General features: G+C 34.3%; 2 protein-coding genes across 2 annotated transcripts in view; one reads left to right on the forward strand and one right to left on the reverse strand.

Moving 5' to 3' along the window:
• The window catches only part of LOC140447677 (uncharacterized), a 665708-nt gene that overhangs the window by 177151 nt on the left and 472692 nt on the right, over positions 1-15865 (reverse strand). Inside the window, exon 2 of the mRNA XM_072540472.1 lies at positions 9600-9890. Coding sequence (XP_072396573.1) covers positions 9600-9830 — 231 coding nt within the window. The 5' untranslated portion in view covers positions 9831-9890. The remainder of the gene's footprint in view (positions 1-9599; positions 9891-15865) is intronic.
• On the forward strand, positions 13467-15000 carry LOC140447674 (uncharacterized). Its single transcript, XM_072540469.1, has 2 exons — positions 13467-13588; positions 13747-15000. Exons 1-2 carry the CDS (start codon positions 13531-13533, stop codon positions 14955-14957), a joined length of 1269 nt encoding a protein of 422 aa, XP_072396570.1. The 5' UTR covers positions 13467-13530; the 3' UTR covers positions 14958-15000.

Raw genomic sequence — 15865 nt, forward strand, 5'->3', positions numbered from 1 at the left:
AACCAGAGGGAGAACAGGGAACAACGAGTCCAGCGAGCGGTCCAAAAGGCCACCGTCTACGCCAGGAACCTGTTCCCGGATAATCCTGATGCTCGTCCACCACATCGATACGTTCCCGGGCAACAGGTTTTGGTGAGGAACCACCAGCGAGGAAATTTCGGAGAAACCTGGACAGGACCCCACTCAATCATCAGGGCAGCCGGCAACCATACCTACGAAGTCCACCGAGACAACGACATAGACCGGCTGATCCACGTAGATGACATCCGTCCCGCACTACCTCCACGTGTCGACGCCATCGTCGGAGAAGACGCCGAGTGACGTGGTGCAAAGACAATTCCATTTTTTAGAGACATTTTTTTTTGCATATCTTACACATTGTTTGCTTTCATTTTGCTTATTATTATTGTAAAAATCTGGTTTTTTTTTTCAATAAAAGCAGAATCACCAGAAGGATCTTCGAAGCGGGGGGGATGTCGCCCAGCCTACTGAATTGTGATTGGTCAAATGGCAACAGTAATTGCAGCCAATCATAATTCAGAAGTCTGTTGCTCATTTTCTGAATTATCGTTGGTCGAACGGCATCCGAGCTGCAGCCAATGATAATTCTGAAAATTGGGCATTGGTCGTCGTGCCGGTCCAATCGTAAAAAGGTCCAAAACGACCGTTACGATTGACCTACTTTTTTCTGCATAAAAGAAGTGCACGACGGCCAGGAAATCAGATCTGGTCAGGTTTGGTCCGCAGATCCAGCCTTCTAGGCATGTTAAGATCCTCTGGTCGATTAAGTTCCTAGAGTTTCTTGTTTTATTTTTACAGCTCAACTTTAAACCCGGAACCTAACGTTCCCATCTTTAACCACGGTTTGTTTGCAAACCACAGGCGGCCATTTTTGAGGGATTTATCTGTGCTTTTCGACTTAGTCGAATTTGCTAATAAATTCCCTTAAGAGCGTCGTCATTTTTCATCGAATTAATCTGTGTTTTTGGACTTAGTCCAAAATCTGATTATTTCGATAGGCTTACAGGTCGTGTAAGAAAATTTCTCTTACAGATTCTGCTAAGTCCCTACTTCACGGGACTTAGCCATCAGACGGTGAATATATCCTTTTTAAAAGATTGAGATTAAATAAAGACTTCCTGCTTGTGTTTTATTTTCTCTTTCAGGATATTGCTAACATATATTTCATACTTGCAAAATAAACGTATAAACTGTGTTTTATTTTTCCCTTTTATTTTCAGGTACACTGCTAAACTTTATGTTTGAATTTTAACTTTGATATTTTTGATACTTATAATTTTCAGGTACACTGCTAAACTTTTGTATTTGAATTTTTACTTTGATATCTTTGATACTTATATTTAAACTTTGGATTTAATACCTCGATATATATATATATATATATATATATATATATATATATATATATATATATATATATATATATATGTATATATAACTTGTATGCTATTTCTTTTCTCTGTTCTCTTTCAGGTACACTGTTAAAACTTATAATTTCTATCTTTGAATTTGATAATTATTTATTTCTGGTACACTGTTAAAATTTTGATTATTATTTCTTTTGACCTTAATATTTGTTGTTTCATTTTATTTACAGTTATTTAAATTGGTTATATTATTTATGCTTATTTATCACCACTTAAATTAACTTGTAATATTTTCTATAGGTCCAATCGACTAGGTCCTACGACCCCCAATACGAGGGGAAGTAGTTCTTCCCCTTTTTATTGTTGATTATCCCGAATGGCATAACAACCGACATTCCTGTCCTTATCCCGAGTCTCTAGCTCAACTTCTTCCCACTTCAAGTAATTTTGACAAGTGACATTTCCTACACTTATTAATTTGAATTTTGGTTAAAATTGGTTTATTGTTAATAACTAACGTGTATTACTTTTCAGATTCTTATTTTAAGACTAATTAGTATAATTATCCTCCAGATTTCCGGATCAGGAGATAATTATACCTTTCTTACAGATTCTTAATATAAGTTACGTTATATCTTTTCTAATTTCTGCGAATATTGTTTAATAAACTTTATTTATCGTGTTATTCTTTAAAAAGGCAATTTTAATCCCTAGCTAAGTGTCCATAGCCCGTGACTATGGCCACCGACAGAGAACCTTACTCCCTTAGGTCATCCCAAGCGACGGATAGAGCGGTTAACATGCCTTCTCTCTCTCTCCAGAAGGAGATGGGAGTTATACAAGTTACCGACAGTTTGACGTCAGTCGCTCGGACCTAAGCCAAGAAGCAGGAAAATAGACTGTGATACTATAGTCAACCTTGCAGTTGCGAGTCTCACCGTCTACTGAGGCTGCAAGTGAAGCTTTGAAAGCTTTGAAGAAAACTACTTATCAGAAATAGATATCAACGAGAAAAGAGGAAGATAACAAGATATATAAAAAATTAAATCGAGATGTAAAAAGAGAAGTAGTGAAAACTAAAAATGAGATGTGGGATTAAAGATGTGCATAGGTGGATAGGTATATGGGTGGAACAAGAGTTGGGCAAGCGTGGAAGATGATAAAGTCTCTCCGAAGGCAAGGAAAGGAAAGATCTAACTTACAGTTTATAGATTTAAAACAGTGGAAACACCATTATGAGGTCTTACTTACAGAGGATAGATGTAAATTCCAAGAGATCGAAATGAAAGAAATATCTGGACATACACCAAAAATTGAGATAACAACCGGAGAGTTAAGCGATGCTCTCAAAAGATCAAAAAACGGTAAAGCAGCAGGACCTGGAGATATCCCAATTGAGTTGGTAAAGTATGGACCAAAAATATTACATGAGATGTTGGTTCAACTATTTAACAAATGCTTAAAAAATCCTCTAATTATAGGGGAATAAGTATTATCAGCTTAGTGGGGAGGTTTTATGGTCGAATAATAAAAGAAAGAATAGAATCAGAATACGAAAGACATACAAGAACAAAATAGATTTCGTGCAGGAACATCGTGCACTAATGATATATTCGTTCTGCAGCAGGTCATCGAAAAAAAAAAAAACGGAAGGCAAGGAGTCTATCTACCCACCTATTGTTTGTAGATTTAGAGAAGACATACGATACGGTACCTTTGAAAAACTGTTTCAAACATTGACGGAAGTAAGTCTCAGAAAGTAAGTTTCGGAATGTGGATGCTGTTGCAAATATATGCAAAAATGCAAGAAGTGTCGTTAAAGAAGAAAACTTTCTATCTGAAAAATTTTAAATAACAAAGGGGTTTAAAAAATGATGTCTATCTCTGACCTTATTTAAAATATAATATATTCAATCATCGCTAGAACTGTGGAGGAAACAAGTATCCGGAATAGGAATAGACATAGGCGGTGGTAAATGTCTAACAACTTAAATTTTGTCAACAAATTGACAATCTATCGAATCTTGGTAGAGCCTATTATGACTTGTGGGCCAGAAGTGGGGCAGATCACGAAAAAAGATAGAAAAAGAATAGAAGTAGTAGACATGGATTTTCTAAAAAGAGCGTGTGCTGTATCTAAAAAAGATCATATCAGGAATGAAGATATAAGAAGAGGGACAAATACTGTATATTCCAGTGTAGACAGAATTGAAACGAGACAACTAGTGTGGTATGGTCACGTGAAGCAAATGAATGAAGATATATGGCCAAAGAAAACTTTAAATTACATACCAAAATAAAGAAGAAGAAGAAGGGGAAGGCCTGCAGTTGTTTAGGAAGAAAATATACGGCACATAATGAGACATAGAGCCATCAAAGAAGACGAATGAATGGATACGATAGCGGCAGAGGCTATAGGAACCTCGCTTATATATATATATATATATATATATATATATATATATATATATATATGTATATATATGTATATATATATATATATATTCTTCTTCTTCTTAGTCGTTAACCTGATGCAGGTATCGTGATATCATGAAACTATTAACTAAATTTCCCAATGTTCCTCCACGTTTTTCTATCTTCTGCCATTCTAGCACATTCTGACAATGGAGCGCCAATGGTAGCAACAATATGGTCCGTGTATCGTGTGGGAGATCTACCTCTATTTCTTTTGCCTTCTACTTTTCCCTGGATGGTAAGTTTTTCAAGACCATTTCTTCGAAGAACATGTCCAAAATAGCTTATTATTTGTTCTGATATTTGTGTTCTTAGTCTTTTCTTTATGTTTAGCTGGTCCAGTATGGATTCATTTGTTCTTCGGGCCACCCATGGTATTCTCAGCATTCGTCTCCAGCAGTACATCTCAAATACATCTATGTTCTTTTTGTCTTTCTCAGTAAGGGTCCAGCATTCCGATGCATAAGTAAAAACTGGAAAAACTAGACTTCTTACTAGTCTCATTTTTGTATCGGTAGTTATTTCATGGCTTTTCCAAATTTTTGTTAATTTTGCCATAGCGCTTTTTGCGATTGCTGACCGCCGCTTTATTTCTTCAGTACAGCCTCCTTTGTTGGTTATTAATGAGCCCAGGTACACAAATTTATCTACAACAGCGATATTGTTTATCATGACCAGATGATTTTGATTGTTGTTAGCTCTGTCAATTATCATGATTCTCGTTTTATCTCTGTTTATTTTAAGACCCATCGTTAACTTACGTCTTCTATCCGTTGTAGCAGGTGAATCAATTCAGCTTCAGAACTAGCGAGGATAGATATATATATATATATATATATATATATATATATATATATATATATATATTTATTTATTTATTTTTTTTAGTAATTTGTTATTTCAGTACGTTAACCATTTTCTAAAGCGAGATATATCCAAACCATATTTCAGGGATATTAGCTGTCTAAACTGTAGCCTGTTTGAAATTTAAGCGCGTGTATTTAACGAATACTTGTTTCAAATTGGAAATTATGTTTAATAATTTAAATAAATGCAAAGATAAATAATTTAAATAAAACATATGCAAAGATACTGTATAGTACAAGAGAAGCAGAATATTGTTAAAAAAATGAGACAAAAATAAAAAATAATTTTCGTATTTAACTGACAGGTCACGCGTGGATAAATGGAATATACAAGACTATAGGGAAATATTAGTTTTAAAACGGATTACGAAAATATGTTGATGAATTCATGCAACGATGCGATGATTGCCAAAGGCACAAGTATCCAATAACAGCGAAACAACTTTTAAGCATTACATCAACATCCAACAGTGCATTCGATATGACACAATATTTATAGAGTTATTAGTTCCTCTATATACTGAAGACGAAGGAAATAAATATGGATTGACGCTGCAGTACGAATTAATCAAATACATTAAAGGACATTCTTTCTTCATTCTTTGTAACACCTCTCTATTAGTTACTTTTTCAGTCCACGATATTCTGTGGATTCTCCTGTAGCACCACATCCCAAAGAAGTTGAATTTTTTGATTTCAGACTGTTTTATTGTCCACGCTTCCATGCCGTATAGTAAAGCAGAAAAAACGTAACAACGTAGCATTCTTGTGCGGATCTCTAGACTAAGGTTATGGTTGCAAAGTAAGTTCTTCAATTTTATGAAGGCGTTTCTTATCATTTCTGATTTCGGATACTTTCAATTTACAGTGTTGATTTTAGCAAGGTTGTTTTAAATATTTACTTTACACATTCATTGACGTCGAATCAATAGCACATTCAAATAATTCATTTTTTAATGTTAAACTTTTCTTCCTTTCAATAATTTGTAACGATGGCATTACCAGCTCCCGCCTTCGGCTTGCCGCCGCTCTATACGCAAGCACTCCTATCGAGACCTACCACTACCATTCCATGCGCGCTGGAGATAAAACATCGGAAAAGGTATAAAACAGCGTAGATATTGACAGAGAAGCGAATTCTACCAGAGTACTGATCTGGTGGGAACTTCAAACCGGGCCGTTGAGTAGTGATCGTAGCCCAACCGCTCTGGGAGCTTAAGCTGGAGTAGTGATCTAGTAAGAGCTGGAGTAGTGATCTAACCCGGGTCTTGGAGTATTAATCTAATACGAAACCGTCCCGCCGGTAAAGTATTTGTTGGTCACTTTCCGTTCCTTGTCAGATCTAGTAGTGATCAATTCGGCGATCTCTAACCTAGACTAAGTAGTGTAACATTTTTTTATAATTAAAATATTAAATAATTTTTAATCCCTTTACCCCTGTTGCTGAGACGCCCATGGTCGTATTCGCAAATATATACGCAGGTGTGCTCGCTCATCTTTAGGAAATTTTATTGGAACCTACCGACTTCTCAGATTACGGAAGAATCTACTTATCAAAATATGCCGGTTGGGTTAATCCTCGAATAGTCCTTTCCGGTTCCAGGCGGGTTCTGTTTGAACTTTGGCAAACAAAGTCGTAAAAAGTATTTTATAGTATTTTTCTGTAAGAACCCAATCCAAAAGATTTTATATCTCCTCACGTTTCTTCTCGCTACTTCCTATGTCGTTAGAACCTTTTTACCTTCCTAGAAATACATATAGGCTGGCCTATCATTTTTAAGTGGGGGTTATCCCACCTTTTTTTTTGGGGAAGCTTGTGAAATTTTAAGAGGAAGAACGGCACTTCTGGTAGGGCGGTCTTTTAGTAAAGACGCTTGCTTCTCTTACCGTTCTCTGTGAATTTTTTCTTTAAGTGTGTATACAGTTAATTATTTGAGTTTCTTAATCTAATACCAGATTAGATTTAATATGGTTATAACGTACCTTTATTTTAAGTAACTTCGGTGCTATTAAAATATAATATATTATATATTATATATTATATATATATATATAATATTATAGTATATTATACTATAGTAAAGTATAATAAAGTCAGTGAAGTAGTGCACCAGTTATCAAGATTTATTGTAAGTTATCATAATCATATTACCTTCGAATATATGGGCAAATAATATGGTATGTAATCATATTACCCAATTTTGGACGAATCTGCATCAACCATTTCATCACCTGTAGTTAAGGTTAACTATCCATTCAGCAATTTAATTAAAAGAACATTTAATATTTTATTACGAACTTTCAACCAGCTATTAAGAACTCTTCACTAATAATTATTACAATTACAGTTAATCATTAAACAACAGTGCGAGACAGAAAATTAACATAAGACCAAGTGCAGGTTGGTTTAAATTTTACAATACAGAATTCTTGTAACCTTTTTATATTCTTTTGAATTTAACTTTAATTAACTTTGTTTTATTTGCTATTCATTTTTTTAAATTATTGTACCCGTTATCTCGAGATAAGCCCATAAACAGCGAAGAGAGAATTCTTTAACCAGCTTTAGTTGAATTTTCTTAAAAATTATCAGGCTCTCTGCGCTGATGACCTAAACTGTGCATTATTTTATTATATTGTATCTGTAGAGGTATTTCTTAATCATAATACTGTTTATTTCTATATGTATACAACCATTCATTAATTGACGGTGCATTTTTTTCTTGTTTACATACCGCCGCCTATATAATTGTGTTGTTCAATATATTGTTTTGTTTTATCAATGAATTTTCTTGCTCGACTGCTAATAAGTTTCCTGATAAAATAATACCTCTGAATACTTGCTTATTACTTTAAATTAGTATCATACCTTCGACCAGGAGAAGGATCAAGCTGATTCGTAGGTAAGTAGGTGAACGGAGTCCACCTAATATATTTATTATTTGTTTATGTAGTGTGTTGACCAAGTTTATTTGTATATAATTGTTAAAGTGACAAAAAGTTAAGTGGCGCCCTTTTTCTATCTTATCTTATCTTTTTTTATCTAATTTTACCCATCTATCTTTTTGTTTATTTCTGTATCTTTTCTAATATTTCTTATCCTGCCCTATCTTTATTTATTTCGTCCGTTTGATCCATCCCCGGTTCCAAAAGCTAGTTTCGAACCCACGACTCGCTCTCCACCAACCATCTGCCTGCCGTCCGCAGTATCTCCATTGGTGACCTTTCTAGCACCATCCAAAAAAGGTTTCCGATGTTACAGTAGTAATTAGTCTTTCTCTTTGTTGTTGGTTACTGACCTATACATCGTCTTGTGTTTCAATTTTTGTAGCACTGCCCGAATTTATTTTTCGCAGGTACCAAGAGTGGATAGTTGAGTCGCCCATTTATTCATCAGGATTGGTATTTTATTTTTATATATTTGGAAATATGTGTACATATGGTACACATTATTTAGAAGTTAATTTTATTTTGTTATTTATTTCGAATATATTCTTATTTTGATTAAACTTGTGTTTTTCTGAATCTGGTTTCTAATAAAGCTACATATCACAAATTGGATTCCGGTCAAAAATAAAATGCCGCTTCATCTAGCAACGACAGATACAGACTTGTATGTGGATATATTGCCTGTCCAAAGATGAATTAAATTAGCCCCTATATTACCGTAAGTAACCCATTTTTTTTTTGAGATCGCGCAGAACTGAAAACTAACCGAACCAGAATAGAAATAGGATAGAAACCGAATAATAACCAAACCGAATAAGAACCGAATAGAAATTAAACCCAAATGGAACCAGAATAGGAACCGAAAAGAGACCTAACCCGAATAGAAACTGAATAGGAACCGAATAGAAACCACACAGCAGCAGGCCATTTAGGGATTGTACAACCATTTACTGTATAGCGCAAAAGAACCTAGCGGTCTGATTATGTTAAAAAAAAAAGAACACACCATCTTAGATACTGTAAGAAAATGTCTTTTGTGGAAACCGTCGCAGATGCAACCAACAGGAAAGATGCAACCATCCACTGTTAAAAAGCCTTAACACACTCTCTCAATTAATTTGGTGGGACCATGCCCAAAATCTATATAGGGGAGGGGATCTTCTTTACAATCATCCAAGACCAGTTTACAAAGTTTAGAAGGGTTATAGACATCACGCCACAAAAAATTATTTTATTTATTTCGAATTTATTTTTATTGAAACTAAACTTGTGTTTTACTAAATCTGGTGTCTAACAGAGCTGGCGCGCCGAGTTCAAGAAAAGTACCGATTATATTATTTTCATTATTACGAAAACGAAAGATTTTCTGTACACTCCCTTAAACATTCCAAGGTAACAGCCTGCAATTTTGCACCGTGAATAAGATGTTCCTGCAACGAACTTTATTTGAACTACTAAGATTAGGTTAGATAGAGTGACAATTTGAAGAGCTAACAGATAGCTCAATGGGTTTTAATAATAAATTAATATATATTAAAATATATTTTTTTATAATACTACACCATATCTAGTTTTACAAACTTCTTGCTAGCCGTTAACTAATGTCATTTATTCAAATTATTCATACTAGCACTAATTACTACTAGAAAAGATCAATCGATAGAATCAATCAAAAATAAACCCAGGCAATTCTATATTAGAATAGAAATCTCTTGTTCCTGTATTCAAAGATTAATCTATAGTCTTTAAATTATAAAAAGTGATGTTTTAACTTTAGCATCTAGAAAACTGGTAACTATATTGGACAGTGTCTCAGTAAGAACGTTTAATCTAGAAATTGCGTAATAAAATTTATGTGAGGTTCAGTCGAATACCACGACATAATAATATCAAATTAATGGTCCTTTTATTAAATACTTACCACTTGTGGCGTAATTTCTTTGTGTATGCTCATATCACCCATTAACATTTTACAGCTCCCTTTATTGTCAAACACTATGATACATTGAGCAGTATTCTTCGTTTGACTTATTTTAGTGCAATGTTTACTGGTATTTGGAATCGAAGATTTTATTTGAACTCCCTGAAAGTCGTTTCCAATCATGGTTAAAAAATTGGGTGAATAGCCCAGTTTGTCCATAGCTTCACACATATTTCTACCAACCCCTCCAGGAGAATAGGCGAATTTTGAAGGATAAATTCTTCCATCAAGCTGAAAAATAAAAGATTAATGATACCAGTAATATTTTTTGACAACAAGACATTTCAAGTAACATTTAAACTATTTTTGCATTATTACCGACAAAAAACAATATTGTATGATAGTTCTTTACATGTGATACTTTTTTCAAAATCGAATGAAAGAAATACCACATAAATGAGAAGATAAAATTTTAATTAACTTTTGATTAACATTAAATTTTTTATTATGCGTTATAATTAATTAAACAAGATGTAACCAGTAAATAAATATCAATTATAAGAATTATAAAGTCACGAAGATCAACAGCGGATGTAGTAGATTAAGTTCTACCTAATGGTCCTGAAGGAGGACGAAAGACCTAAAAGACAATCGGTATTTGGGAAGAAGACTCTGAGAAAAAATTACCCGGCCTACCAGGTATGGGCTTTAGACATTGGACCTGCCTCCAATACTTTTAGCAACGAATCCTAGAATAAAGGAAATCACCATCATCATTGCCTCTACAAACCATGGTGGGTCTTGGCATGCTCCAAGATAAGTCTCCATTCTTTCCTATTCTTCGCCTTGGCTTTCCACTTTCGTACTCCCAACATTCTCAAGTTTTTGAGAAAAGAAAAAAAACAAAGGAATCACACTAACTGGAAAGTTTGTCCACATTTTTAGCGGCGTACTAAAAGACAAGTGAGTGTCCAAGAAGGTATAATATAATACAATAGTATAGGTAATAGCACAATTCTTATTATTTGGTTGAGCTACCTCAGTAAAAAATGAAGATTTTACGTGCCACAGAAGCCGAGATATTAAAACTTTTGCAAGCGCGCTTCAATTTAAAGTTCCAATCTAAAAAAAAGAAGCACCGACAGTTCTTATCTCCATTTTTCCGTGGCAATATTTTACGAATACCATTATTTTAATGGGTTTTAACTTTTTACTCCTTTACTGTATATGCCACCCATAACTTGGATCATACAATGTAAATCTTCATTTAAAATCCTTTCAATTTTTAGATCTTAATGTTAATAAACAATGGAAATATGATTTTAAAAATAAAATGCTATCTCAGTTTATATTGGTTATGCAAGGTTCTGTTTTTATTTTCTCCAGCTTTTCATTAAGATTACTTATAAGCGTGTGACATAAAAAATACCAAAGTTAGTATAAATGTTTAGAAGCTATAAATTCTCCTATTCAAACTGGTTTTTAATAAAAAATTTAATAATATGTTGAAGTTTTTTAATATCCCCTAAAACAGAAGCAGCAAAGAATCAATTACAAGTTACAAAATATTTGTAGAGTCACTGTTTGGACAAGTACAGATGTTTAAATAATCGCTCTCTGGGATAAACAATGTGAATAAATTATAAACTATTTTTTCGATCTGCTAGATATTCAGCACACTTTAATAACTCATTAATTGCCATAACTCCAAGTAGCTATATTACCTGTCGTTAGGCAAAAAACAAAAATAACATAATTATAAATTAATACTACTACTACTAAACATAGTTTTTTAGAGTTTAGGGCTTAGGGTTTTTGCAATTATCTCAGTCAGTTGTTTATGTATTTTAATTTACTATCTCTCAAAATAAACTTATTTTTTTTTTACTCTTTAAGACTCTTTAAGACTGTTTAAAAAAACAAAGCTAAATGAGTTATACGTCTTCACGGCTTTTTTTCATTAGCTGCCCCTTATACTATTTAGAATTTAAATATCTCTATAAGATTTTTTCAATCTTTTCAATATTTAGCGAGGTTCTGTGAACCATTTTCTTGTGGCATGGTTAAGTTAAATATTATTTTTTATGTGATTAAGCCACAATTATTGATCATAATTGAGATGAAAATTACATTTTTAATTAACCAATATTTAATGTTTTGATTTCCACTATTTAACCTTGTTTATTGTACAAATTATGTGAAAATGTGTATACACATTTTGTACAAAAAACGTTTTTTGAGAACGATATCTCAAAACCTCAAATATTAATTAATTAAAAATGTGATTTTTATCACAATCACAACCAATAATGGTGGCTTAATAAAAAAAAAAAAACATAATATTTATCTCAAACTAATCACTGATAGCTTCGATGAAATAGATCGTAAATTAAAAAATTTCCAATGTATAGGGAAATAAAAATATTTCCCGACACAATTCTCTGGGAAAAATATATCTAGGTAAATACTCAACTGAACGAAGATAAACCTGTTGACTCCTAACTAGCCGGCAGGTAATTTCAATGTCGTTCTGAGCTTAACTCAAACCGATACTGTTTTAGTTTAAAAATATTTACATAGTACATCTTTGATGTTAAAATGATACGAAATACAAAGATTTCACATCCTGAGATTAAAATGTATGTTTGAAGTAAAACATTTAATATATAAAAAAATCGGAATATTAAAAAACCGTTAACGATGCCAAGCCTAAAAAGATACACTAAATGACATTCACGACTTATAAATAAAAAATGATATATGACCATTTCTTGGTGATGCTAAATTACTGCACCGTGAAAAGAGTTAAAAATGATAGCAGAATATATATATATATATATATATATATATATATATATATATATATATATATATATATATACATATATACATCCTACTACCATTTTCGCATCGATACAATATGCTTTTACCATCAATTTAGCATCGTCTTGCAAAGTAGCATCTGTATATCGACGCTACTTTACAAGACCTTAATCAATTTTTTTCCTGTACTTGTTACAAGAATTTTAACCATCTCATTGATTAGAGTTTTGATACCGTGTTGGTATATTAAAATATCCGCTTTCTCTTTTTATCCCTTACTGAGTTATCTAAGTTTATTCCAGAAAATGTTTGAGTCTAAAATGATGGTACAGTGAAAATATTATATATATTTAGTTCAGGGTTTTACCGTTTACTCACTGCCATTATGTACATGAAAATGTATATGGGTAGGTATTGGCATCGTTGTTGAATATAATATTACCCACAACGAAATAGTAAATTTAAGAATATATATATATATATATATATATATATATATATATATATATTTATATATATATATACATATATATATATATATATATATATATATATATTTTTTTTTTTTCGTCCACAAATCATTCTGTTTGTTAAAAGTAACGTTTTTTTTCTCCTATCTACCCGGCACTTCTTAATTGGATAGGAGTTCTAATTCCTTCAGTATAAAGTTCGCTATTGACTCCTTCAGTTTTTTGTCATCATTTGTTTTCATATATAAGCTAGATATTATAAGGTTTTTCTTAAAGGCCTACATAAACGTTACAAAATAATATGTTTTTTTAAATTATTTATAACCAAGAAATTTGTAACAAAAGAAAAAAAAAGAAATTCAAAAATAAAAAAAATAAATAAATCACATCCGCATACAAAAACTGATATAAGCAAATTTTTCGAACAACACAAATTGGAATTATAATATATTTTTCACACTATTTTCTTCTCAAACGGTTGTGGAATTCGAATAATTTATATTATCTTTAAGTGTATAATTAATTACAAGTATTGTAACAGCATTTTATCTTTTTCTGATAATTAAATCAAGAATTTTCCTATAAATACAGATTTTTCTAGTTAAATCTTTATACAGTTTGTACGTGCTACAAACACTATGTTAAAAATATTAATTGTGGCGCTAGTCCTTTGGGCTGGTGTCAGTTGCGATAATGGTAAGAAATCATTAATATTATTTTAAGATAATTACAAATATTTTATTCATATATTGTCTTGTATAAGTTACAAACGTTTGAAATTATTTCTATTTTAATTAATTTTCGGATAATATTAAAGTAGTTTTTTACTGATTGTAGAACCTAATTTTTTTCAGATGTCAACAATGATCTAAGTGGCGGTATTTTATCTGGTTCTGAAGATATTAAAATATTATTTCCACACTTGACAGACTTAAAACCAACAGGACCACCACCACCCTCTAGTAAACCACCAGGACCACCGGAGCCTCCAAGTCCAAGTGACATACCAGAGTCCCGACCTAGCAAACGTCCCAGACCAACACAGTCACCACCAAGCAAACGTCCCGGGCCACCAGGACCACCACCTAGCAAACGGCCCGGACCACCCGGACCTCCACCAAGCAGACGTCCTAGACCACCAGGCCCTCCACCAAGCAAACGTCCTGGACCACCCGGACCTCCACCAAGTAGACGTCCAAGACCACCAGGCCCTCCACCAAGCAAGCGTCCAGGACCACCGGGACCTCCACCAAGCAGACGCCCAAGACCACCAGGCCCCCCACCAAGTAAACGTCCCGGACCACCCGGACCTCCACCAAGCAGACGTCCTAGACCACCAGGCCCTCCACCAAGCAAACGTCCCGGACCACCCGGACCTCCACCAAGCAGACGTCCGAGACCACCAGGCCCTCCACCAAGCAAGCGTCCAGGACCACCCGGACCTCCACCAAGCAGACGCCCAAGACCACCAGGCCCTCCCCCAAGCAAACGTCCCGGACCACCCGGACCTCCACCAAGCAGACGTCCTAGACCACCAGGCCCTCCACCAAGCAAACGTCCCGGACCACCCGGACCTCCACCAAGCAGACGTCCAAGACCACCAGGCCCTCCACCAAGCAAGCGTCCAGGACCACCCGGACCTCCACCAAGTAGACGCCCAAGACCACCAGGCCCTCCACCAAGCAAACGTCCCGGACCACCCGGTCCTCCACCAAGCAGACGTCCTAGACCACCAGGCCCTCCACCAAGCAAACGTCCCGGACCACCCGGTCCTCCACCAAGCAGACGTCCTAGACCACCAGGCCCTCCACCAAGCAAACGTCCCGGTCCACCCGGACCTCCACCAAGCAGACGTCCAAGACCACCAGGCCCTCCACCAAGCAAGCGTCCAGGACCACCCGGACCTCCACCAAGTAGACGCCCAAGACCACCAGGCCCTCCACCAAGCAAACGTCCCGGACCACCCGGTCCTCCACCAAGCAGACGTCCTAGACCACCAGGTCCTCCACCAAGCAAACGTCCTGGACCACCTGGACCTCCACCAAGCAGACGTCCTAGCTCTTAGTTCCTAAATTCAACAAAATAAAAACTTAACTTATTAATTCTAATTTGACATTTTTTATTTCTACCTTCCGTAATAACACAAGTTTTACTTATTGAAAAAACACATTAATTTAAAAATGCATTTTAGTCTTTATCTGAATTATTCACGATTTGTAATACGTCTAAACGAGCTCTGGGAGGTTGGCAGCTCATTGATCGAATTTAGTGAAAATAATTATACCGTCTGAAAGGTCACGGATTGGACACACATCGTCAGTTGGGTAAAGAATTTGGACAGTTTTGGTTAATTTTTCACATTTTAAAGAACAAAAAATAAGTTGACATCTCATTGACAGAAATCTATAAAACGAATGACTGCATTCGATATAGAATAAAACGCTGACAAATGGTCACATATATTGAACATTTTGTTTTTGTCGTGAACATAATTAATAACTTCAGCACGCACGCGCAGTCCAATAAAAATTTTAAAATACCAGAATTACAGTTCCTTATCGCATTAAAAATTTTAAATTTACCAGGAAAACAGCGCCTTCCCGCGTTTTGCTAAATCACCATGTTAGAGCTAGTATTTCTGAAATATACCACTCGAAAAGTCACAAATTGATCTCCAATTGTCAGTCATTTTCATAGATTAGTCAATCCTAGTAATTTTTTATTAAGTATTGAAACATTTTAAGGACATTTTAAGGACATTTAGTGATGAATTATAATTTTTCACCCAGAAATATTCTTTAGATTCTAATCACAGAAAAAGGTTATAGTAAAATTTATTGGTATCTAGAAAATGTAACAATTATTAGTGATAATAAAAATTGTAAAATATTTCTTTGCTTTGGATATTGGGATGCGATTAATACTAATATATTCCAATGGAATTAACATAGAACATATGTTTGGTAAATACGC

This window comes from Diabrotica undecimpunctata, chromosome 8 (genome assembly GCF_040954645.1).
Source record: "Diabrotica undecimpunctata isolate CICGRU chromosome 8, icDiaUnde3, whole genome shotgun sequence".
Classification (NCBI taxonomy): Eukaryota; Metazoa; Arthropoda; class Insecta; order Coleoptera; family Chrysomelidae; genus Diabrotica; species Diabrotica undecimpunctata.

Bases quoted from the DNA above. Each gene is read 5' to 3' on its own strand.
- LOC140447674 (XM_072540469.1), top strand. From the start codon at position 13,531: ATGTTAAAAATATTAATTGTGGCGCTAGTCCTTTGGGCTGGTGTCAGT. The intron at 13,589-13,746 runs GTAAGAAATCAT...AATTTTTTTCAG, and splicing joins TGGTGTCAGTTGCGATAATG to ATGTCAACAATGATCTAAGT.